Genomic DNA, 26,616 nt, shown 5'->3' with positions numbered 1-26,616 from the left:
AGGGATGGTTAACATCATGTCTGTTGGGAGATGGTGGGGACCACACGTGGCAGGAGTCTCCAGGAAGGGACAAGGCTTGAACTGGTACACTCCCAGCAAAGTGTTTCGGATGCTGCATAGAGAGATGCCTGGCCCAGTCCTGTCTGCTATCCTGCCCTCCCTCTCCGGTATCTCAGTCTGCAAGACACAGCCTCTGCCAAGCTCTCCTCCTTAGGCACACCTAGCCTAATAGCACATGCAAGTAGAGGTAGCAGATTTCAAGTAAGAGACAAGATGAGTATTATCCCATGCCAGGCAAGGACCTTCACTCCCTCAAACAGACCTCATTCCCGGGCACGCTGCAACATCAGTCTGAACACCTCGGCTGCCCACTGTGGCATCTCCTTTTGGGATTTTCTTCCATGAGGCCCTTGCAGATGGGCAAACTGAGGCACCCCTGAAGATTCCGTGAACGGATCACACAGTAACTTCTGGCTGGTTTTACATGCCTTCATCCTCCGACTCTGCTCTAGATAGAGAAGGATCATCCCATCGCCTACCCCGGGCCTCGCCCTGGGATTCAGAATGTAGGGTGTGGGAATAACAGGAAGAAACAGTACTCACATCCTGGCAGGCCTGGCCCGAGATACACTCTTCCGACCTAGTATTTGTAGGAGGTCCTGGAGGCTCTACATCTAGAGTTGGTCTGGTGGCCCAGCCCCCTCCCACCACCAACACATTGTTGTAAAGGGAGGCCATTCTTGGTTCCGCGGGTGCCCTTATACACTCTGGGGTGTTTGCAGGTGCCCCAGGACCACCAGGAGTACCCATCATCGTTCGGTACAGCTCAGCCATTGCCATCCACTGGTCCAGCGGAGATCCTGGCAAAGGACCCGTCACTCGCTACGTAATAGAGGCCAGGCCTTCAGGTACGCCCTGCCCAGGCTGGGCCGTCCTTCCTCAATGGCTCACACCCTGCCCTTCTCCCCTCCTTACCCTTGGGCTTGTTTCTGTCCTCCATCCACGACGGTTTGTGTGCTATTGTAAGTGAAGCTAGAGTTAGGGAGTAGAGGATAGGGCTGTCTCCTTAGAACTTGGCTCTTGTTTAAGAATCCCCGACAGGCCCCCAAAAAACAGTTGTTAGCACCCTGTACGAACCCAACTAAGGCGAAAGATCGTTCAAGAAGCCAGAGGAAAGGCTGGGCACTCAAGCGTGCAGACATGAGGACCCGATTTCAGGTCCCCAGCACCCCTATTAAAAAGTCATACATGGTGGTGCACATCTATCACACCAGCACTGGGCAGGCCCCTAGAGTTTGCTGGTTGGAATTGGCAAGCTCTAATTCCAATGAGAGTCTGTCTCAAGAAATACAGTAGAGAGCAAGTAAGAAAGACACTCAACATCCTCCTCTGACCTCCACACACAAGTGCATGAGCCTACGTGTGTGCGAGCGCGCATGCGCACACACACACACACACACACACACACACACACACATACACACACACACACATACACACACACACACACACACACACACACACACACACACACGCAAATGCCCCACGAAGACCACAAAGCTAGACAAGCAAGGTTTCGCTCGCGCTAGCTAAATGCCCATGTCCTACTCATGGCTCACTTTGTCATCCTGCCGACCTCTCCTGTCAAGCCTGAAATCGAATCACAAGAACTTCCAAAGCCATCAGGCCCGAGCAGCTGATAAGTCCCTCCTGAGGGGGCTGCCCTCTCCTCTCTTGTTTCACTATCGGCTCTGCACCTGCTTCCTAGGCTCCCGCCCCCTCTGTTGCTAGGTTTCCAAGATAATCAGAGGAGCCCAAGCCAGCCAAGAGCTGTGGGGCTTGCTCTTTGTATTCCGAAGATCTGTGCCTAGGAGATAGAAGTTGGGAAAGATAAGTCTTTGCTGCCCAAATGAGAATTATAGTCAGAGGTAGGGGATCCTGTCAGTAGTTGGGGTGTGTGTGTGTGTGTGTGTGTGTGTGTGTGTGTGTGGCCTAAAGTCATCCTCCAGTGTAATTCCTCAGGTGCTGTCCATTTGTTTTATGAGACGGGGTCTCTCAGTGGCCTGAAACTCAGCAAATTAAGCTGGGCTGGCTGGCCAGCGAGCCCCAGAGATCATCCCGTCTCTTAAGCACTGGGCTCGAAATTGCTTGCCACCGTGCCCAAACCTGGCTTTTAAAAATAAAGATTAAAAACCTGGATTCTAGGGAATCAAACTTCGATCTTTATGCTTGCAAAAGAAGCAGTTCGCTGGCCCAGCCGCTTCCCCATAATACTTCTTATGGAGAATTGAGCCACCCCTACCACAGGTTGTACATTCCTCAGGGTGGCTGGGTCACCCCAATAACAAAGAGTTAATTATTTTCTTGGAGGTCCTGGAAGCCACCACCACCCACTACTGCCCTGATCCTATTTTAACCATCCCAGCCCTCTTAGCTAAGTATCTAGCAAACCCAAATGCACCATGTCACCCACACGACAGGTGGTGCTGGCTCTTCCCTACTCCAGATGGTCCCTCCCTGGACCTCCAGGGCCAACTGTTGAGTTGGCTCAGAGGCCTCTCATGCATCTCCTCACCGAGGCCTGTGCCTTCTTATTCCACCAAAGTCGACTGACCTGATGCCAGGCTGTGGAATGTTGGCCCCGGACCTCTGCCTGTTGCTTTTCCAGTGTTGCCTGGGAGGCCCAGCATGAGCCACTGCCCTTCCAAGTTTGGGAGTTGTGACTTGGCGTGCACAGGTGGAACGGAGGAAGGACTGAGCTGGACCAGCATTCCGAGACAGGCCAAGAAGGGCCAAAGCCAGCAGTTCTAGGGAGGACCAGACAGTGGGAAAGAGGGGGAAGTGAGCCCTGAGCATGCTACAACAACCCTTAAAACCTGTAGTGGGCTGCTTTTCAGAGATGGGTGTCTCCCGTCTTCTGGTCTGCCTTCCCCCTCTTTTATCCTCCCTCCATACTTCCAGGCTCCTCATGACAAAATAGCCCCGGTGGTACAAAATACCCCTGCATTGCTGTGCTTCATGCAAGGCAGACTAAGCTAAACATGACATCCTTTGAGCCATTGAGCTCGCAGGCAGACTGGGTCTCAGGCAGAGCGAGGAAGGGATTCACTGTGGGACTGACTGGGCCTGTGAACTGGCTCCCACATCTGCTGACTCTGAGGATTGAGGCCACTGAGGGACATTCTAGCAATTTCTGGCTTGGTCACACTGCCCAGACGCCCTCCTTTGTTTGTGTGGGGTACAGTGAAAGGGGAGTGCGTATAAACAGCAGGCAGGAGACCTCAGCCTCTAGAAGTCAGCAGTGGGATTCTCCATATCTATCAGCAAGCATTGGTTGCACCCAGCACTTTCCTGGGTGCCCTGAGGAAACTCAATGCCAAGAGTCAGGTAACTCAGCAGCAAACGCCAGCACTGTTAGCCATGGCGCCGTGACCTTGGCAAAAGGAGTTAAGCTCTCTAAGCCTTGTCTTATCTGTCAGATGGAGACGATGTTCTTACCCCCTGTTATTGTCACAGACCCCCCACGTCAGGTTGTATGACACAGGACTGTCAGCTGCTGTGGGGGAGGAGGCCTTGTTGTTACATTAGTCACATGAAGATCTGAGCTCCACTACATTCCAGGGAACGAAGTGTTGAGCCACACGTTGAACTGTTCGATAACAGGATGAGAAACTCGGGGGAAAGCCTGTCCGAGCTCCTTGGTTTAACACACACTGCAAAGGTGTCTGAGCTAAGTGCTAATTTATAAAGGTGCAAAGACAAGCCACACATGGTCCTTAAGGATTTCACAGCCTCAGAGTAAGGAGAGAGCCTAGAGATTAAATGAAAAGATAATTGGATGTGCTGGCTTAAGGAAAGAGACCTGGAGAGATGGCTCAGTGGTTAAGGACACTGACTACTCTTCCAGAGGACTGGGGTTTGAATCCCCGCATCCACATGGGCAGCTCACAACTGTGTGTAATTCCAGATCTGACACTCTCACATAGACAATGCAGGCAAAACACCAATGTACATGGAAATAAAGGTAATTTTTAAAAATTAAAATAATGTAGGTAGTAATCAAGTAGATACTCAAAAGTACTGATGGTGAGGTGGGAAAGGTGGCTTCTCACTGGGTAAAGTGCTTGCTGCCCAAGTGTGAAGACCCAAGTTCGCATCCTCAGCATCCATATAAGAGCTAAGGAAAAAAATCTGTGACCCTAGTACCGGAGGTGGAGGCAGGCCAGATAGTCTAGCCAATTGCTGAGCTCAAAATTTGGTGACAGACTGTCTTAGGGTTTTATTGCTGTGAAGAGACACCATGACCAAGGCAAGTCTTGTAAATAACATTTAATTGAGGCTGGCTTACAGGTTCAGAGGTTCAGTCCAGGCAGCATGGTGCAGGAGGAGCTGAGAGTTCTACATCTTCATCCAAAGGAAGCCAGGAACAGACTGAGCATCCTCAGGCAGCTAGGAGGAGTGTCTCCAAGCCCACCCACAGAGTGACACACTTCTCCTACAAGGCCGCACCTTCCAATAGTGCCACTCCCTGGGCCAAGCATATGCAAACCATCACACAGACCCTGTCTCAAAAAATGAGGTAGAGAGCAATGGAGGAAGAGACCCAGACATGGCCACATGTTCAGGAACATGCTTGTGTGCACACAAACACACAGACATGTGCAGGCACAGAGACATGTACACATGCACACCACACACATGCACACTACCAGCTATGGCTCAGGACCCAGGGCCTTCTGGGAGGATCTCTGAACAGCAGGGTCTGTGATGGAAAGGGGCAAGCTGCCCTCCAAAATGTTTTTGCAAAGGATGCTAGGGCAGTGGTGGCTACTTATGTCCTGGATTCCCCTGCCAGATCTGAGGGAAAATGTGGGAAGAGCAACAGATTTTTTTCAATCCAGGAAAGAATGTTCTGGAACTGGGAAGCCAGCCCTGGGGCACGAGGGCAGCTCAGAAGTTCACAAAAGAATGAGCTCCCTGAGGCTAACGCCAGGCCCGCTGTGATGGAGAGAGCTGGGAGACAGAGGCCCCATTCCTAGACTCAAGACTATAACCCTAGCACTCAGAAGGCTGAGGCAGATGGTCAGAGGTCAGGGCTAGCCTTGGCTACAAATACCCTATCTCAAAATTTAAAAAGCATTCCTCTCATGTTTATCTGTTGACTCTACCTTGTGTGTTATGTCTGTCATTGCTATGACAAACTGCCAAGCAAAACCAGCTTAAGGAGGGTTTGTTTCGCCCTCGGTCTTAAGTGTACACTCTTATCCTAGCAAGGAATCCATACAGCCAGCGAGTGAGATGACCGCTCACATCCACAGCCGGGGAGCGGGAAGAGATGGATGCTGGTACTCAGCTTGCTCTCTCCTCTTTCCCTTTTCTCTCAGTCTGGGAAGATGCTGCCGGTGTCAGAGATGGGTCTTCCCAGCTCAGTTAAGCCTCTAAGGAACTACTCCCAGACATGTTTCCTGGTGACTCCCCATCCAGTCAGCCTGACAGAGAAGATTAAATATCACAAAAGGAGCCAATAAATAAATAAATAAAAAGGTTCTGGCCAGGAGCTCAGCCCACACAGGGCCAAACGCTGAGTCTGTTTCTCTGGAGGCTCGTAGAAACTAAGTGCCCCTTATCTAAAACGTATGGGACCCAAAGATTATCAAGATAGGAATATTTTCCAGTTTAAAAATATTTCCATATATATGCAATATATCTTATAGAATATAATTCTATAATACATAACATATATAGAGACTATAGTATAGAATAAGAATATAATTGTATATATGTAAACATACTAAATATATTTTGGATAGACACATATATAAACATAAATTTTCTTATGTGATATACCTTAAACACATAGCCTAAAATTAATTTCATACACTATTTCAATATTTTGTACATGAAGTAAAGTTTTATCGTGTGTAGTCTTTCAACTTGAAATGTTATAAGTCTCAAAATGTTTCTTTTGGGGAGCATTTTGGATTTTACTCTTTTCTATTCTTTTATGTCTGACTATATAGTTCAGGCTGGTCTCAAACTTGATACCATCTTTCCTTGACTTCCGGAGTGCTAAGATCACAGGCATGTGGATGTTGGGAGTTTAGTTTCTCTGATTAGGGTGTTCAGCCTCTAATGCTTGTTACTGCATGGCACGTTTCTTTAAATGTTTTACAGATATCTTAATTTTAAGGAAAAGATTAGGGAGCACACCCTCTCAGAAAAGTATCTGTCTCTAAGACCAACACAAGACCATCCTAAGAGCCAGGCTCAGGCATGTGTTGAGCCACTGATTAGATGGGACCCACACTCAAGGTGTTGTTGCAGTTAGAACCGGATCAGGTGAGATCAAAGGCTCCTCCACCTCACAGTGCCTCCTCTCTGTGTTCCTGCAGATGAGGGGCTCTGGGACATTCTCATCAAGGATATCCCTAAGGAGGTGACTTCCTATACCTTCAGCATGGACATCCTGAAGCCAGGCGTAAGCTACGACTTCCGGGTCATCGCAGTCAATGACTACGGTTTTGGCACTCCCAGCAGCCCCTCCCAGTCTGTGCCAGGTACCAGCCTGTAAGGTGACAGGTCAGAGAGTCCATGGAAGAGCTGGTGACACGCTGGGGTGTGGGGAACAGCGGGAAGAAGGCAGACATTGGGCAACAGAAGTATCAAAGTGGTCATACAAATTCATTGTCCCTCAATTTCTCTGTGAGTTCCGGGTCCCACAACCACAGCATTTCACAGCCCCAGGGGAAGTTGCTAGCCAGGCCACAAACTATGTTTCAATGGAAACCATCTCACCTCATTCCCAACGGACAGCACCCAGGCCAGCCACGTTTACTGATCCCCCCCCCATTTTACTACTTTCATCCAGTTTAGGGTTCACGTGGGGGCACTAGGCCTACACCTATGGCCCTGCTCGGTTACTGACCACTTTAAATATGAAGGCAGAAATTCAACTCAAAATTGTACTTCTGCTCTCTGCTTGGGCGTTAGCAACCTAGTTCCTCTTTCCACCCATGTACTGTTCTTATGCCCAGATGGATAGCACCAAATTATGAAATACAAAGAGTCCAAGATGAAAATAATCTTCCTTAGCTTTCTGCCATTAGTAAAAACGAACAACTACAACAATAAAAAAACATTCACTATAACTTTGAGAAAAGTTCTCTCAGGCTTCCTAAAGGCCAGAGAAGCACCTTTCCACACACAAATTAGAATCTGTCTATCAAAGTCTTTTTTTTTCCCCAGAGTCAAGAGAGCAAAAACAAAAGAGCAGCTAACATACTGCTACTCTCCCTTCCTGATCCCCTGGCAGACATCATTCATCGATCCCAGTACTCTTTCTTAATCGATCTAAGGAATCCTCAGTCAACGAAATCATAAAAACTCATCTTAAAACAGTCCTCCAAGCAAACTTTTGCCAGCAGCTCAAAGCTGGAACTTTAAGAGTGCTCAGATACACACTCTCCACACACCTACTAATAGGGCTCATACGCCAGTGGTGGAACCCCAGATGGACCAGGAAGGCTTGTGGGCAGGAGAATATTGAACATCCAGGTCCTGACACTGTACCCCTGTTGCAGCCCAGAAAGCCAGCCCCTTTTATGAAGAATGGTGGTTCTTGGTGGTCATTGCCCTTGTGGGACTCATCTTCATCCTGCTCCTGGTCTTTGTGCTCATCATCCGAGGTCAGAGCAAGAAGTACTCCAAGAAGACAGACGCAGGTAAGCAACCCTGCATTCCCCCACCTCCCACCCCACCCCCACCCCCACCCCCTACCGTGGCAGGCTTGACTCCTGAGGGTCTCCTTTACGTTGGGGCCTGAGAAGGTCTCTTTCATAGCAATGCACCCTCTCGGGCAGGGCAGCCAGGAATCCCTCTACACAATCTCGGGCTCTAATCTGAGTCTTGACACTAACAAGCAAAAAAAAAAAGGGGGAGAGCATCCTGGATAAGTGGGGGAATGGAGCTGGTAAGGAATGGCTGTGTGGTTTGACAGGCACTAATCCTCTCCTGACCCACCCCCTCCCCCACCATTTTTCCCTTAGGAGGGAATACCAAGTCAGGAGGTCTCGGCCACGGGGAGATGCTAAGCTTGGATGAGAGCAGTTTTCCTGCTCTGGAACTGAACAACCGGCGGCTGTCTGTAAAGAACTCCTTCTGCAGGAAGAACGGCTTGTACACCAGGTACTATGCCTGCATGTGGGACAAAGGACAGGGACTTGAGGGCCACATACCAGTGACCAGCAGGGATGGCTAGGAAGGAACATGGAACATACTATGCCCCCTAGGGCTTCCCCTTTCCTGGGAAATAGCATCCAAGCTTCAAGGCTGACAGTGGTCAGCAGAAGGTCATTGGGACCCCAGGAAGACACTTAGGGGTTTGTGCTTGTCCCACCAGACCCAATCACAGTTTAGAGAATGTTGGAAAATCCAAAAAGAGGTGGATACTAAGAGTTTCTGCCAATAGCTGCAGAATGCAGAAGCACACAGCACTGTGGAAAACAACCTGCAGTTATTTGGGGTCAGTAGCACTAGTAACTGGCCTTACAGATGGCCATACACTCCAGGAGTAAGCTGGACCCAGCTGAGGTACCTCAGTGGGAGGTGCCAGGGACAAGCCCATTGCTTATGCCTTTCTTAGAAAGGGGAGAGTAAAAATTGTCTTCCCTGGTGTCTTAGTCAGAGTTTCTATTCCTGTACAAACATCATGACCAAGAAGCAAGTTGGAGAGGAAAGGGTTTATTCAGCTTACACTTCCACATTGCTGTTCATCACCAGAGGAAGTCAGGACTGGAACTCAAGCAGGTCAGGAAGCAGGAGATGATGCAGAGGCCATGGAGGGATGTTACTTACTGGCCTGCTTCCCTTGGCTTGCTCAGCTTGCTTTCTTATAAAATCCAGGTCTACCAGCCCAGGGATGGCACCACCCACAATGGAATGAGCCCTCCCCACTTGATCACTAGTTGAGAAAATGCCTTACAACTGGATCTCATGGAGGCATTTCCTCTTCTGAGGCTCCTTTCTCTTTGATAACTCCAACTTGGGTCAGGTTGACACAAAACCAGCGAGTACACCTGGGTGTGGCTTACTTTTGTTGAAGTAAAGTCAAGATCCTGCCGCCATCTTTCAGCCTCTGGAAGCAGCTAAGGTGGAAAGGCCTTGTGGTATATAACCCAGCTGCCAGAGAGCTTGCCTATCACGCTTGAGGCCCTGGGTTTGATCCCCAACATTATGAACATGTTGGGTGTGGTGGCACATACCTGTAACCCTTGGGAAGGGCTTGGGAAGGCAGGCTCTTGGGAAGCAGAACAATGGGTATCATACTGAAAGATCAACCCTGAATTCCATAGCGTCTAAGGCCAGCCTCCACCAAATGGGGTATTCTATAAAGCCCAAAGCAATGGAGTGTAGAGGCCATTTTGGTGGGACCCAACTACCATTCTTGACTTCTTTCTGACTCCAGTCTCTCCTGGGTATTCTTCCCTGAAGCCACCAGGCTGTCCATTTGTAAGGGTCAGGGATGCTCCTGGGACCCACCTGGTCCTTCTCTGATAGGACTCCCAAAAGCTCAAGGGAGGTTGGGGCCACAGCCAAAGGGACTCCTGTCTCCAGCCTCAGCATATTGACATTCACGGTTCAGTGGAGGCAGCAGGCTGGGGCGGGGGGGGGGGGGTGCGCGGTGGGGGAAGCGGGGAGCGGGCAACTACTTTGAGCGAATTCACAAAGCTTCTCTCTGTCTCCTCTTGCAGGGATAAGCCATGTGTACTTCTCCAAGGGGGTGGAGGGGAAGGCTGGGGGCGGAGCAGGCAGGCTCTCATCCCTCGCCAATCCAGCCTTCCAAAGAAAGAAACATTTGAAGCTGTGGTTAAACTCACCCAAGCCTGGCATCGCTGCCACGGCCCCACTGGGCAGGCTCCTGGGCCTGCCACAAGGAACAAGGGGGCATTTCACCCATGGCTCCGCCTCCCCTTGTCCCCCTTCCTCTCCTACTCGTGGGACACACACACAGAGGCCTGCATGTTCTATGCCCCCATGAGAATGAGAAAAATCTTGTTCTTACCAAACCAGATTCAAGCTGAACTGGTCTCAGTAATGTTTGTACATACATGTATGTGCCCGGGCACATAGACACACATTCCATTTGCCCTGTATGTTCAAGGACATTAGTGCAGCATCCTGTTTTTTCTCATCCTCTTCTAAGCCCTCCACAACTAAGGTCCAGGCTGACATAGTTTGGTCACAAGGAGAAACCCAGGGTAGAGGGACTGGTGTGTCCCTCCAGACTTCTCTGAGGCTACCTCTCAGCCTCACTCCCTTCTCTCTCTAGGTCACCTCCCAGACCCAGTCCGGGCAGCCTGCATTACTCTGATGAAGATGTCACCAAGTACAATGACCTCATCCCGGCTGAGAGCAGCAGCCTGACTGAGAAGCCCTCGGAAATCTCTGACTCCCAGGTGAGGGGCACAAGGACCCAAGCCGAGACAGGGGGTGGTTGCTACCAAATGTGGGTGAAGGGATGAACTGCATCCATCATCGCTCAGCCAGCCTCCTTCTCCCCTCCCCCCTCCCCTCTTCCCTTCCTTGACGACACCAAAGGGGCTGGATAAGCTGTCCAGGGCATGTGGGAATCTCATAGGCCAGTGGATGAGCACTTGCTCGGCATGCTAGAATCCCGGGGTTCAGCCTCAGCAGCTCAGTGGATGAGCACTTACCTAGTATATGGGAATTCTGGGGTTCAACCTCAGCAGCTCAGTGGATGAGCACTTACTTAGCATGTGGTAGACCCAGAGTTCAGTCTCCCGCTCATTTACACCAGCCACACCCCTAATCCCAGCACTGAAGAGATGTAACTGGAAACCCAAGACCATCCTGGAGTTCACTCAAGTGCGGCAGCCTGGGATTCCAGCTCCTTTGTTTCAGGGCCAGATGCTACCCTGTGCCTGCCCATAGAGTTGGGTCTGAACCTTGCTTCAACCCTATCCCAAAGCCTTGCCTATGGGACTTTCTAGAAAAGTCTTCTGCTCTGTCCAAAAAGCCATCTAAGAGAACCAAAAATTCCTTCTACTCCCCAGAGTCATGTTTTACAAATAACTTGTGGAGTTTCAAAAAAAAAGAAAGAAAGAAAGAAAAGAAAGAAAGAAAGAAAGAAAGAGAAAAAGAAAAAAGGAAAAGAAAAATAACTAAGTCCAACCTTTAAAGGCAATATGTGCTCTAGGCACTGAAGTTATTCCCACCCCTCCCAACCCCCACACGGCTTTTGTAAACACACTCAGATGATAATCCTATCTCTCCAGAGTGCAGTTATGGGGGAATGCGTTCATGTGAAAGATAGCACTTGGTTGTGTGATATGATGCCGAAGCCCTCCCTACAGGGTGTCTACTCTGACCGGGAGGGTCTTTAGGAGCCCTTCGCACACACGAGGCAGGAACCCTGAGCAGGATGAAGCTGGGCCATGTGGTACCTGGCTCCTCACAGGCTCTGGAAAAGGCACGGAGTGGGAATCGGGTCTTCTGGCTGTAACAGTGTTACTGAAAACTAAACATTTGGCTTTGGGATCACCACAGAGAACCCAGATTCTAAACTCCCTAGAACCCTAGCATCTCAGCTAGGAGTGCCGAGGAAGACACAGAGAGACCTCGGTGTGAGAAACTTGCATTCTATACTGTGATTAAAATGTTTACCTAGCTGCTGGTAAATAGCCACATTCCGGAGCTCTTAACTGTGGCCAAAGGGACCCCAGACAGACAGCTTTACCACTCTGTAATTACCAGAAACACAGGACCCTAATTCTAGATGGCTTTCTTCCGTGTTTCTAGGCTTGACAACCATGGGAACTGTGTTTCTACATCATCCCAGGGCTTAGGACAGCTCCAGCACATTCATAGGGAAAAGCTGTCTCTGACTTCTCTCAAATCATCCTGTCTTTCTCCCTGTCTCTCTGGTCCTGGAAATGGGACACAAGGGCTCCCACTTGCTAGATGAAAACGTTACCCCTGAGACATATCATCTGCCTCTGGCCTACTTCCTCAGCCTATTCTCAGAACATGGAGGTGATGGAGACATGGCTCTGAGCACCCCACCCCCACCCCCACAGGAGCTCCTTGGAGTCCACAGAATTACATCTGGAGGTAGAGCAGCTGAACTGTCCCTCAGACACCCTTGTTCCACACATGCCTGCCAGAGCGCTCTGGATTATCAGTCAGGGGCTAGAGTGTGGCGTATCTACCCTGATGGCTGTCCTGGGCAGATGACAAATGCGGGTCCCTGAGGATTGGCAACCATTCCCCTCCCCTCCCCCCCCACCAGTGTCTGCAGAGGCTCTGAGAGAATCACTCCCTCTTTGAGGGGTCCCTTCCTCCAGGTCCCCTGTGCATGCCTGGTTTATGTTCTGAGTCAGGTCACCCGAATCTCATTCTCTAAACTGATACAAGTCTGTCCAGCCCCTATCCTGTGAGATGGTCATAAACAAAATGTCAATTTGATTTTAAAATAAACATATATGATAAGATGCGGTGTGAGAAAGGCCTCCCCAGAAGCTGGCTCCTCCCAAGAACCCAGGGCCATGCCTCAAAGAGGTGCCAGAGACAGCACCTCCCCCACCCCGCCACCAGCACAGGAAAGGCACACACCCAAAGAAATTTGCCTGTGTCTTGTTTGGCGAAATGTCTAAAAATGCAGCCTGGCTGCATTCCAATTCGATTCCAAAATAACAGCACAAGTTTAGTGGGAAAAAAAAAAAAATGTATACTTAGCACACAAATACATCTCAGGGGAAAGAAGCACTAGGCCTGCGGCCCATGTCTTCCGATCCTAATATCCAGGTCCTAGCGGATCTTGGTTTGGCCAGCTTCAAGCTCATTCTGAAAAAAAAATCAAATCTGTGTGAAAACATTTTAAGAAAATGCATGGGGACCAATCACATCTATTTATTAAGGACTATGAGTCATCGATGGGCCCTGAGAATTGTGGGTACATAACACTCTAAATCCCTGGAAGATCCTGGTGACATTATGATTATTAATTACTTCAAGAAACAGTGTTGGTAGTATGGGAGGTGGTGGCCATACACACCTCAAAAGTTCAGACCCCCCCCCAACTCCCTGTTATACTTTTCCTAGTCCTTTATGCGGGTCAGACACACTGAAGGATAAGGGTTGACTTCCTGTCTCTGTGGAATTCATTCTTTGATCCACTGGTCCCTTCCTTGGGAAATGCATTCAACAGTCATTGGTCCACACCACTGAATGGTACCAGACAACAGGTTTTCTCTGCCAGTGAAATAAGCCAATCTGAGCCAAATTAAAAGTATAGAATTGGGTTTATTGGAGGCAGCTCTTGGGTAGGTGCACTGGTCTCAAAGAACGAGGCCAGGGAAATCGCTATGCAGAGACGCAGGCCAATGGGATAGGGGTAGGGGTCCCAGGTTTATAGTCGAACACCAGACACATCAATGGTAGTAGCTGCAGCAGGAAGCAAAAGATGCTTCGTGACATTCTATTATGGTCTGTCGGAGAGGGCTAACTGTACATAAATCATCACATGTCTCGATTCTCAGATACCATGCAACCATAATGGCTCACTTTAGGAAGAAAGGGATGTCCAAACTTCCTTCTCTTTCCTGCTGTTTGAGGAAGTTGAGGCACTGAAGAGACCTGAGGAAAAGGTCACTACCCAAAGGCATGTGACAGGGGCATGAGGGTGGTGCTCCTGGAAGATGCGGGTACACACTCGGTGTGTGCCAGTTCCAGTCAGGTACACTGAGTCAGGTACACCGTCCACTTTCCCACAAGGCCTTCGTCTGCTGAGTGTTTCTCATCTTTTTGTCCATTTTGTTTCTTGTCCATCAGGTTGGGCCATCCCTGGAACAGGCTCAGCTAAGGCCCTGTCTATCTCTCACTACTCTCCTTACCACAGGACAGAGAAGTTGGTCAATACCTTATCCGTGCCAAGCCTCGTGCTTTATGCATCTCCTTTAGAGCCCACAGTAATGAGCTGATGTCCCAGAAGGCAATGGGGGACTTGGACACTTGGAGATGGCCAACATTAAGCTCTTGATTACAGAGCTCAGAAGAGCAGGTGACTGGCACTCAGTCTGTCCTGATGACTCTGAGGAAACATCCATCCCAAACCTCCCTTGGGAACCTCCCTCTAGGCCCTTGAATGCAGACATCCCAGACAGACAGCGAGGCTGCGTAGGCTGACATGTCTCAAGCTGTTTTCACACAGGGAGTCCAAAGTTCTAAAAATGATCTCTCACAGGGGTGTCAGTGAAGTCCCCTGAAGATTCTCAGGAGCCCCTTAGCAGGTCAGCAGCCTCTCCAACTCCAATCCCCCAACACCCTGCAGAAGGTAACAACAACTCTCCCTCAAATGTTAGCATATCCAAGGGGCAGGGCCAGAGTACTGTGTCCAGAGTGTGGTCAGGCAGGACAAAGCCCCTTGGGACCCCAGAGAGGAAGGGGAGTCTCTTAGTCTCTGAAGTTCTTAAAATAAGAACTGGGACACACACACATACCCACACCACACACTCACACATATACCACCTGCCTGGTCCCAGATCTCAAACCTGTCCCTTATGCCCTGAGTTTCTCATCCAGCACCTTCACCAGCCGACTCTGCTACAGGAAATGAGCAAACAGGCAAAAGGCTTTTTCTCCTCGTTGGGATTTCAGCTTTTTCTCTAGAATTGGCCCTCCTTCTGGGTTCCTCCCCCACTCCTGTCCCCCAGCCTGGCGTCTGCCCTCCCGCTCCTGCGACCGAGTAATTGCTGATTGAGTGGTTTTGAGGAGCTGTTAAGAGGCCAGGGAACCGAAGCAGCCGCTTGATGGCCTGGCAGGACGGTCCCTGAAAGCCCCCTTTGTGTTTGCCCGCTCCTGGGATGCTGCATTCAGTTACTGAGAGAGGCCTGAAAGCTACAATTGGAGTCCCTGGTTCCCCTCACACTCTTTCTTGTCACCCCACCCCCACCCTGAAAAGAAACAGATGTTCAGGGAGGTGGAGGCGGGAACTACCCCGTTAGTCTGAGGCAAAGACACCCCCCTTCTTCCTTGACCTCCCCCACGTGGGGGGGCTAGAGGAGGGACTAACCAACAGCTCAGACCCCACCCCCTGAGCACCCCTCACCCCACTTCCCATCTGTCAGGGCTGCTGTCCCAGAGGACTAGGCATCCAATAGGTGCTCAAGAGACAGCAGCTGCTGGTCTGAGATGGTATAGATAAATGGGCTTTCAGATTTGGGCCTGGAAGAGCCAGAGGGGACCCACCCCATCCCCAAACCAGACCCCACCCACTGTTGGCTAGCAGGGGAGGCTGTCCCATTCCAGTGACATCACTGAGACAGTCTCCAATCCCTGACCCCTTGGGATCTCTCCCAAGGGGGCTCTGAGTCCTCACACTGAAACCCCACCCCTGCCCCAGCCTTTCTCCCCAATCATAACACCATTTACTCTACTCTTGTTGCTTTGTCTACTTTATGCCTAACTAGGTAACAAGCTACCATTTTGCAGACCAGTCCACCAAGGCTTAAAGCAGTGGCGGTTACAAACATGCTTTGCTAGCAAGGGCCATGCCACCACTTCTGACCACAGAAGCCAGTGCGTTGTAGAGGTGGCACACCATGGTCTGGGACTCCTTCCAAATGTGCGCACGCCTAGGGCTAGCCCAAGTCCTAGATGCCTCGGAGATGGCTAGCAAACTTTCAAGACAGGAAGCCAGTAGGAAGATCTAACCTGGTTCTGTACACTCCCAGACCCTTCCCAAAGAGAGACACCCACCCACCCAACCACACACACACACACACACACACACACACACACACACACACACACACGCACCACTGCCATGACCACCACCATCACCCCCAGCCTCCGGCCTCTGTATTAGCCTGGCCTCAGCATATGGACCCCTCTTGTTATATGTCTTTTGTTCTGGGCAGGCAGCTAGCCAGACACACACACACACAATTGTTCACAATGTGCTGCCTTGAACCCCAGGCTAATTGCCTGGAGGGGCTGTCCATTGCGGGCTCTACCCTCCGGGAAAGATGGCTACTTGGAGGCTTCAAGTGGGGGAGAAGCTGAGACTGCAGGAAGATGGAGAGGAAGGATGGATGGAAACAAGGGGAGCTAAATTAGCCAATGGCTGAGGAGTGTTTGTCTCCCTGGGAGTCAGGGAAGGACTCTCATTCTCCTGCAGGGGCTCCAGGGGAGAGTAAGCACAGGTTATATGCAAGGGTGGACATCAGAAAATCAGGCAGATCTGAGTCCCAGCAAACCCTCTGCCTCTGCATTCAGCATCAGCACACAAAGTCCTCAAGCCCAGGAAGCATGAGTAGTAACATAGCACCAGTACCCAGTCAGTACAGAGCATCACCACAGAGCCCAGCACCCGGTCAGTACAGAGCACCAGTACCCGGTCAGTACAGAGCACCAGCACCCGGTCAGTACAGAGCACCAGCACCAGGTCAGCACAGAGCACCAGTACCCGGTCAGCAGAGAGCACCAGCACCCGGTCAGTACAGAGCACCAGCACCCGGTCAGTACAGAGCACCAGCACCCGGTCAGTACAGAGCACCAGCACCCGGTCAGTACAGAGCACCAGCACCCGGTCAGTACAGAGCACCAGCACCCGGTCAGTACAGAGCACCAGTACCCGGTCAGTACAGAGCACCAGTACCCGGTCAGTACAGAGCACCAGTACCCGGTCAGTACAGAGCACCAGCACCAGGTCAGCACAGAGCACCAGTACCCGGTCAGTACAGAGCACCACTACCTGCATACTAGTAGTACTCACTGGGCATCAGTACTCTCTCACACAGAATAAGTACTTACGTGGCACTGGTACCCATGCAGCATTAGTGGTCACACAGCCCCCTTCGTATTTACAGAATCAGTGCTCAGTCACATAATGCGAGCAATCACTCACTGACAGTATCCATGAAACATCAGTACTCACTTAGCACCAGTACCCATGATGCAACAGGCATATCCCCACAACATCAGTACTCACTTAGCACCAGTACCCATGATGCAACAGGTATATCCCCACAACATCAGTACTCACTTAGCACCAGTACCCATGATGCAACAGGAGTATCCCCACAACATCAGTACTCACACAGTATTCCCAAAGCATAAGTACCCTGGCCACATGCATACCGAAGCAGTCTTAGCATTCACATAGTTAATTTACAGCCACAGCACAGAGGTGTGAAAACCAATTATAGAAAAGCCAAGTCAGCAGCTCCTGCCCCTCCCCAGGAGCTCCTGCCTGAGAAGTCAACATAGCATCTCTCCTAGATGCCACAAAGGGCTTTGTCCCTAAAACACTTTGTGCATTCCATCTCCCTTGGGCTCAGGCCTGGGAACAAAGTCACCTCCAGTTGCTCCAGATGTTAAACAGGACACAGTGGATCACCCCAACCTCACTGGTGTTGGCCAAGCTGGGTTTTGTTGCCAGCACTCTCCTTGACAAACATGTTCTCTTTAGGTTCACGTAAGTGATGAATTAGCCAGCCCAGGACATGGCAGGCAGGGGTGAGGAAGGCGAGGCAGCCTTGGTGGCAACCTCTGGGCTGCATGTCGCTAAGTGTGTCTTTCCATTCAAGCAGATCTGTTCCCCAGAGTCTCCATCTGTTGTCTTAACTCCTTCTCAAAACATTGGTAGAAGCTTGGGGTGGGGGGAGGGGAGTGGTAATTTTAGCTCCACAACTCAGAGTTTACAATTCAGATTGACTTGTCTCCCACAGAAGAAGCATGTGCCTTAACTGCAGAATGTCATAACAAGAGTTAAGAATAATTGAGTCTTTTACATTCTCGGGGGCAGGACGGCCTCCAGAGTCATCGTAGGAGACCTTGGAGCTTCTGTTAGCATTTTAAAAGAAGTTTCATGTATGTATGTGATTCTGTGATTCATGTACGTAGGCATGTAGGAGCCCAGAAAAGTCAAAAGAGTGTACCAGAGTCTTTGTAGCTGGAATTACAGGCTGTTGGGAATTGCACAGAGTAGGGGTTGTGACCTGAACTCGGGTCCTTGGAAAGAATGGGAGATATTCTTCACTGCTGAGCCATCTCTTCATACCCTGGTGGCATTAATTTTCATGATGACTTCCTAACTGGCTTACCTTTATCCTGAATCACATATGGGTGAGCATCTGTATTTTTCACTGCCCAAGGCTTCCCAAGTCTCTAGCTCAAACTTTATCCCTTGTCACAGAGTACAGACCTAGGTTAGAATGCATTTCGGGGCTGGAGAGATGGCTCAGTGGTTAAGAGCACTTGTTCTTGCTGAAGTCCTGGTTTAATTCCCAAGACCCACATCGTGGCTAACAACTGTCTATAACTCCAATTTCTGGGGTCCACTGTCCTCTTTTGACCTCTGGAGACCAGGTACACACACAGACAGTACAACAGCCATACATACAAGCAAAACACCCATACACATTAGATAAATCTAAAGAAAAAAATTAAATTTTTGATAGCATCTTTAGGTAGCATGGATAGTCAAGTATCAGAAATGCAAACTGTCCTTAAATCACGGTGCCAAAGTCAAGGGCACAAGACACACACAGAGAGTGTGCATCTGCGATTCCAAGAACTCAGGAGGCTGATGCTTGAAGCCCGTCACACACTGGAGAGCAGCCTGGGCTATATAGCGTGCTGTAGGCCATCTTGGGCTAAAGAATGAACTCTTGTCTCAAAAACCAACAAGCAAGAAGATGACGCTAGACAGAAAGCATGTAATATGCATCCCCTTGGGTGGAGAATTGGAACAGGTTCTTGAAGACAGAAACTAGATGTGCAGTTGTATCGGGGCTGAGGGAGCTTAATAGGTTCAGGGTTATACTTCGGGGTGACCAAAATATGTGGGGTCGGATAGGCCTGGTGGCTCACAGTGTCACACACAGACTGAACTAAGTTGTTCGCTCACTTTAAAATGGTTGGCTTTGTGTTAAGTGAATTTTATTTCAGCTAGAAAGAATAAAGGTTAGGATTTGAGTGTGCAGGTAGCTCAGTCGTATGGGTCTGAAATCCTACCTGTCATGAGGCTAAGCAGGGAGAATGAAGTCCAGCATAGTGAGTTCAAGGCCAGCCTAGGGAAACCCTGTCTCAAAATGAAAAATAAACTAGAAAGCGGGGTACAGGGTAGCTCAGTAGTAGAACACCTGCCTAGCATGAGTAAAGCTATAGTACCACAAAGAGAAAGACTGCCTTCGTGTTCTGATAACACATTGAAGGGTTTTGTAGAGGTGTAGTCAGGTATGGGGGAAGGGATGCCTCTGAAGGCCCATGCTGAGACATCCCTTCCCCATGAGGGACCAGCCACATGACCATATAAATAGTTTATTCAGGGCCGGGAGGGGAGTTGAGAGGGAAGTGGGGGTGTGGGGAGGGAGAGAGAGGTGAGGGGAATGGGAAAGAGGGGGTAAGGGGTGAGAGGCAAGAGCAAGAAGGCAAGAGCAAGAGAGAGCTGAGGGGGCAAGCAGCCTCTTTTATAAGGAACCAGGCACACCTGGCCGTTGCCAGGTAACTGTGGGAGGAGCTTAGACAGAATGCTAACAGACACCGGTAGTGAGGGGTTGAGATCCAGTCCTGGAAGAGCCAGACTGTTCTGTGCCTTTGAGCCCTGGCTACACTGACACCCCTGATTCTCTCCTCCCAGGGGAGTGACAGCGAGTATGAAGTGGACACGAACACCCAGAAAGCCCACTCCTTCGTCAACCATTACATCAGCGATCCCACATACTACAACTCTTGGCGGCGCCAACAGAAAGGCATCTCTCGGGCCCAGGCCTACAGCTACACAGAGAGCGATTCCGGCGAACCTGACCACGTCACTGTCCCCAACAGCAACAGCGCCCAGCAAGGCAGCCTTTTCCGGCCTAAAGCCAGCCGGACTCCAACGCCCCAAAACCCCCCGAACCCCCCAAGTCAGCAGAGCACCCTCTACCGTCCCCCCAGCAGCCTCGCCCCAGGCTCCCGGGCACCGATTGCTGGGTTCTCATCCTTTGTTTGACATCAAAAGAGGAGAAAGAATAGGGAGGGAAAGACACCAAAACCCTCCTTTGCCGTTTCCCAGAACGCCTGCCGGAAAACACACAAGAAAACCCCACCAAGACATCGACTCAACTTTCACCTCCCAAGTTTATTTTTCCAGAGATTCCAGGGCCATCAAAGCCGGGGTGGAGGACAGGCAGAGGGAGAAGAAACCCACAGGAGGACTCGGATGCATGTGACCAGCAATGGCTTCACATCCTCGGGGTCCGTTTTGCGATGTACAGGGCTGGAGACTAGATAAGTCTCACTTCTGCAGAGGACAAAGGGGCTTGGGGCCCGGGAGAGAGGGAGCCATAAGGCAGGTGGGGCTAAGGGGTCAGGAAGCTTCTAGAGATTCAGACAGCTTCTCCCCTCACACTTGCGCTAGATCCCTGGGCTTACTCTTCTTTGATCCTTTGCAAAAAGGGTGGGTGCACTCAAAGGTAAAGCCTGCCTGCTGTCTCTGGCTCTTCCTGGCAGGTGTCCTACGGCTTTGTCACTCCCCAGCCCTGCCTCAGCAGCCTCCAAGGGCTCATAGCCCTGGTTCAACTTCTCCATCAAGCATTTGGCTTATTTGGGGAGGTGGGAGGGGGCAAGAAAAATCAAATGGTAAGAATCCACTTACCAATGTCCCTGTTTCTACAAAACAAATTTTTTTAAAATTATGAATTCAAGGAAGAGGGCCTAGGGCTGGGAGAGAAAGAATCCTTCCACGGCCACATAATTAAACCTCCTGTTGCTTGGACTCACTTCCCTGAATGCACGTATGGAGAGGTGGCATCTGGAGGATGGAGGGAGACCCAAGGTTCTGGCTCCATGCTAGGGATGCTTCAGGGAGGTGACCTGCAGGAAGTCAGAGGTGCAAGGATAAAGCTTTGACTATTTCCTTCTGATCCACCTGCCCAGCGCTAAGAGAAAGGAAAAGGGTTGGGGGCGGTGCCTCGGATAGGAAGCTCAGCCCACCTAGAGGTTGTATGTTCAGGTTGCCACTTTCTTCTGAATACATACCTTCCTGCCAGCCTATCCATCTGCCCCATGAACTTGGTAGAAAACGGGCCCATGGGCTCCTCCTAAGAGGATACCCTGGGACTCCTTTGCCCCACAACTTTAAGATCTCACTTTAAGATCTGTGTAGCCGCCCCCACCCCCTGCCCCATCTCTACACAGGTGCCCAGAGGGTTGGGCCAATCCCTGGTCCTGAGGCTTTATAAAGAATCACAGGTTGTATGGTTGTGGGTCCCTCGTCCACTCCACCACAGGGCATTGCTGCTTGAGAGGCAGAACTCGGAGAGATATTCACTGGGTGGGTGTTGGGCTGTTGGAAAACATAGTCTGAGGCACAGGACAGCCGGTCTCTGGGGTTTCTAGCCTTCAACTGAGAACCAGGCTACCTTTCACGGTCCACTTCCCCACCAAAGGTCACTTCAACTCCCCCTAACATCTCCCAGGCTGGGCTTAGCGAAGGCAGAGCTGGGAAGGGCCAGCCAAGAAGCTTTGTCCAAACTACACACAACAGTTGAGATGTGTGGTCAGCCCAGCCAGAAGAATCGGGTCAGATAGGATCAAGGAACCAGAACTGATGGGAGAGAGAACTGTTACTCCCAGGAATGTTCTGTAAAAAGCCACAGGGGCCTGAACTTCTCCTCAGCTTCGGCCTTCCGATACAAGGATTTGGGGTGGAAGTTTTCCGATGTCCTGGATTGGCTTAGGCACTTGGGGACATCAGCCAGCCTACTGCGGGGAATGCAGGGCTACCTCCCTCAGAGGCTTCACAGGGGCATGTCCAATTCGATGAAAGACCAGACTTGCTGGGAGTCTACAGAACAGTGACTGCTGGCCTTGTTGAGAGGCCGGAGTGGAGAGCCTTAGAGCTGTCCTCAGCTGTCTCTAGTCACTGCTAATTCTCACTGGACAGAGAAGCCAGGGTCAAGGCCTGAGTAAAGAACACACTTGAGCAATATGTGTACTCATCCCCACATACCTAACCCCTGGAATATGTGAACTGTGGGAAGCTAGGTCAGCAGGCAGGTGACCCAGCTGCTGTGTGTGAACCGGGGCTTTTCACAGTGACTTCTTTTAGCCAGATAGGACAGCTCCTAAGCCAGGAAGCACAGCCTTGTCCCCAAAGGACAACAAAGGGCTGAGACCGTGCCCTTCCAGGGATACAGGTTCCCAGGGTGACCTTTGTCAATCAGCTGGACCCCAACCCTCTCGGCATCTGGCATCCCCCGAGCCGCACATGTGCAGAGGCTGCATGAGCTCACACTGCCACGCTCACTGTCCGTCCCTCACGTCTGTTTAAAACAACTTCATCTCTTTTTTTTTTTTCCTGTCTTCGGAGGCTTTAACCATTTAAGGATGTTCCGAGTTTACATTAGGGAATTACTAGAGCCCAGTCTAGCCCAGCCCAGTGAGGGAGCTCTAAAGAGGAAGTGGGAATGGTTTAAAAAAAAAAAAAGTGAGTGTGTGTGTGTGTGTGTGAGTGTGTGTTATCTCACAGAAGGCCAATTTTCCTTTGCCTTTAATGAATCACCTTGTGCACTGAGACTCCCCCTCCCCCTTTCGTGTGCTCACTGGTACCCTTGCTGACATCCATGAGCACTAGTAAACTTGTGCTTATATGTACAAGCTAAAGATATGCACAGAACATACATCTACGTGTGTTAACAAAGGGGCTCTTGTCATGTCCTCTGATGGTCCCTTGACTGTCTCTCAACCCCATGAGGCACAGATAGCCTGGGTCCCTTGCACTTGGGGTATCAATGGGACCTATTACCCAAGCAGCTGAGCACATTACACGATTCGATACAACTCCTAGACGAGCCTGGGTGAGAGCCCTCTATTTAGGCACTACCTGCTGGGGCAGGAAGTAGGATTATTGCCTACACAGCCCCGGCCACGGCTGGACACCCAGTAAGTTTCTAGCTGTAGGACTCTAGGTTGTTTAATGACATCTCTTGGCCTATGTTTACATTTCTGCTGGGTACTAGAGGATCCCAAGAACTCCACCCACACACCCCGACACATTCTAAGAAAATGGCGGGCACTGACCCTGGGTAAGGGGTCTTGTGACCTTATGGGAAGCAGGTTCACAGAAGGACATGCCTAGCCCTCTTGTTGTTGCCTCTCTGTGCCCTGAGGAAATCTGTCCTTTATTCAGGAGCTCACATTTAGCATGCAGGGGCTGCACTGGCCTCTCCTGGCAGTGCCTCCTGCAGGCTCTGCACCCAGATTGCCAAGACTAACCAAATCGCTGCTCTGGGTTCCAGAAGCATCTTCCGGGGAGTTTACAAACCCACGCCGCCTCTCCTTTCCCCTCTCCACCCTACACCTGTTACTGCCACAAGTCAGAGGGAACAAGGACACAGCTGGGCTGCCCTGCCAGCCCTTGCTTCTTGAGGCCTTCTGTCATTGTTGTCCATGCCTGCCCTGGACAGCATTTCTAAAGGTGCCAGAGCCTCACAGTAGGCTGCCCTAGGCAGGGGCTCTCCTCACCTTCTTGAATGGCACCCAGTGAAGGTACCAAGGTATGCAGCCAGCCAGCTGGGCCATTAACAGGGGAAAGAGGGGACCCACAGACAGCCACCACCAGCTCCTGAGTGCCTCTGTGGTCCCATACAGGGACACCCACCCTAACCAACACCTCGAGCACAGGTGCCCCACCCCCTTGGGACAACCTTCTCCTTTCTGTTTCCATAAAAACAAATCCAAAGCATTTAAGTGTGTTACCTTCCTCCACCCATATAGACTCCCAAAACAAAACTCGGTACAAATCTTTATTTTTTTGATTTAAAAGCTATAATGAAAAATTATAGGGAGAGTATTCATTATGGCAGGTGTCTATCTGTAAGAAAAAAATATATATCTATATGTCATATAGCTTGTTAGCAAGTTTATTTTTTAAACAAAAGGTAAGAAAGAAATTGATTTGAAATATATACCGCGAAAAGTCCCATGTCCTGTCAAACTGTCAGTATTTTATAAATAAACTTTTTTTTTTTTTTTTTTTTGGAGTTCTGAAGCAATAGTCATTCTTTTCCTCAGTACAAGTTCTGTTCCTCAAATATATGTTTCTATTTCTAGCCATGTGGAGATTGCGCAAAGCTAGTCCTGGGCAGGGCTCATCTGCCCTCTTAGCTCATCCCTGCAAGTTATCTATACCTTTAAACCAAAAAGTCCTGCTTGAGGGTGAGCAGAGCTCCGTGGTGGGCTTCAGCCCAGCATGCAGAGGCTCTGCGTTTGATCCTTAGCACCAGAAGAAGAAAAAGAAAGTGTTAAGTTTGGGGGGATCAGAGTCCCTCAGATGTCTGAGAATGGTCAGTTCGGACAGTTGCATGGGTGGGAGGAAAGCTCAGTAGTTAGAGAACCCAAGTTCAGTTTCCAGCACCCACATCATTGGGCTGCCCACAAGTGCCTGTAATTCCAGTTCTAGGGGATCTAACCCTCTTTTTTGACCTCCACGGTTGCCCATGTACACGCACGCACTCACACACACAAGCTTTCACATACACACACACACACATGCAAGCTACACTCTTACGAACACAAACACTAATAAATAAAATTTATTAAATAATAAATATAAAATGAACACATATAATAATAATAATAATAATATTAGTAATGGCAGTAAGAGGTGACCCATTGAAACCACACTCCATGGGGTCAGATGATCACTTGATCTGCAGAACCTGATGTAGCCCTGAGTGTGACAGCCAAGGAGGGGCATAGGCACAGAGAGGCTCGCTCTCCGGAAGCGGAAGAGGCAGAGCCAGGACTGGTTTAAGAGAACATTTTGACTCTGGAAGCGCACGTTCCCACAGACAAGTAAGGCAGCGCCACTCCTTGCTAGTTTTGAATCATTACAAATCTAGCGCCTAAGTCCAATCAAGGTTGCTTTTAATGTTTGTGGTGGGACTTTTGGTTGTGCGCTTTATTTGCTTTTTAACTTTTTCTATTTTCCCAGAGTCTTACTTCCCAGACTGACCTGAAAAATCACGATAATCCTCCTGCCTCGGCATCCCAAATGCTTGGATTGTAGGATGTTGGGCTGATCAAAATACATTTGCCAGCCGTTGGGAGGCAGAGGCAGGTAAATCTCGGTGGTTTCAGGATTAGCATGATCTGTACAGTGAGTTCAAGGCTAGCCAGGGCTATGTGAGGGCTTTTCCCCAAAAGGGAAATATATATATATTAAATGTTAGTTTTACTTAAAATGCACAAATGTAAATTCGTTCACTAATCTGTTGGTGTTGAGCCATGACATTATTCATTTTCTGCAAGTTGGCAGTTCTCTTTGATCATCTCTTTGCATAAATCCCATCTCTTTTGCATAAATCACACTAGGAATCATTAGTGCAGCTCCCTTTCTGCCTTTTCTTCTTTCCTTTCTCCCTCCTCTCACTCTTCCTCCTTTTGTTTCTTTATAAAGTGGTTCCTAAAATATTTATTTTGTTTTGCATGCACCAGTGGTTTTTTGTTGTTGTTGTTGTTGTTTGCCTGCATGTCACCGTGTGCAATGTGTATGTGATGCTCTTGGAGGCCTAAAGAGGGCGTTGGACCCCGTAGGACTACAGTTACAGATGGTTGTGCCCTGCCAGGAGGGTATAAATAATCCAAACTGAGTTCTCTCGAAAAGCAGCTAGTGCTGCTGACCACTGGGCCATCTCTCTACAGGCTGATCATTTCTTGAGCCTGTATTCCCAGATGGCCTTGAACTCAAATGGTCCTTGGGTTTCAGCTTCTGCTGTTGAGATTACAGAGATGCACTATGTTTTGCTTATTTGTTTATTTAAAACAAAATCTCACTCTGTAGCCCTGGCTGGCCCAGAATTCAGCGTGAAGTCTAGCCTAGCCTAAAGCTCATAGCAATTCTCCTGCCTCAGTCTCACACGTGCCTAGGTTATAAGCATTCCCGGTTTGAGTTTCTATTTAACTGAGTATAGTTAACACATACAGTTATCCCAGCAGAAGCAAGCAGAACTCTATGAGTTCAAGGCCAGCCTGGTCTACATAGCAAGTTTCAGGCCAGCTAGGATTACATAGTGAAGTCATAACACCACCCCAACCCCTCAGAAAAGAAGAAATTTAAATAAACAAATAAATAAATAAATACAACAGCTGTGTGTGTGTGTGTGTGTGTGTGTGTGTGTGTGTGTGTGTGTGTATGTGTGTGTGTGTGTTTAGCTAAAGCAAGCTTCTTTAGCCACTTTGGCCAACCCTGAGTTTCTATTTCTTTCTTAAAGTCTGGGTCTTCTTCTTCCTTTTCCTCCTTCTTCATGTTCCTCTATTAAGCCATGAGTTCCTGGGGAGCAAGTTCCAACAGCGCAGGCGCTCCTTCCAGGAAGTTCTCACACAGCCTGCTCTCCAGGTGATGCAGGCTGGAGCAGGCTGGGCCTTTCAGGTTGGCTTCCTTTCATCTTTGATCATTCCCTTGCCTGTTTCAGGGCTGAGGACTATCAGAGTACTTGCTGTGCCCCATTTGCACATTCATCTCCCTTCCCTTGCTCATTTACAGCACGCTGAGGGACACTCAGGCCTCCTCTCTGGTTTTGTCACACTGACATTTATACAGCCGTCCAT

General features: G+C 49.7%; 1 protein-coding gene across 1 annotated transcript in view; it reads left to right on the top strand.

The window, feature by feature from the left end:
- The window catches only part of SDK2 (sidekick cell adhesion molecule 2), a gene marked incomplete at its 3' end in the record, with an annotated part of 267,015 nt that extends 247,001 nt beyond the window's left edge, over positions 1-20,014 (top strand). Inside the window, exons 40-45 of the mRNA XM_080924572.1 lie at positions 783-908; positions 6,393-6,557; positions 7,581-7,721; positions 8,046-8,184; positions 10,328-10,454; positions 19,661-20,014. Of these exons, the coding sequence (XP_080780698.1) occupies positions 783-908; positions 6,393-6,557; positions 7,581-7,721; positions 8,046-8,184; positions 10,328-10,454; positions 19,661-20,014 (1,052 nt within the window). The remainder of the gene's footprint in view (positions 1-782; positions 909-6,392; positions 6,558-7,580; positions 7,722-8,045; positions 8,185-10,327; positions 10,455-19,660) is intronic.
- Between the last annotated feature and the right edge of the window lie 6,602 nt (positions 20,015-26,616).

The sequence above is a fragment of the Micromys minutus genome (assembly GCF_963924665.1).
Source record: "Micromys minutus genome assembly, chromosome: 10".
Classification (NCBI taxonomy): Eukaryota; Metazoa; Chordata; class Mammalia; order Rodentia; family Muridae; genus Micromys; species Micromys minutus.
The sequence above is the reverse complement of the archived record's forward strand: the minus strand, read 5'-3'. Positions and strand labels throughout refer to the sequence as shown.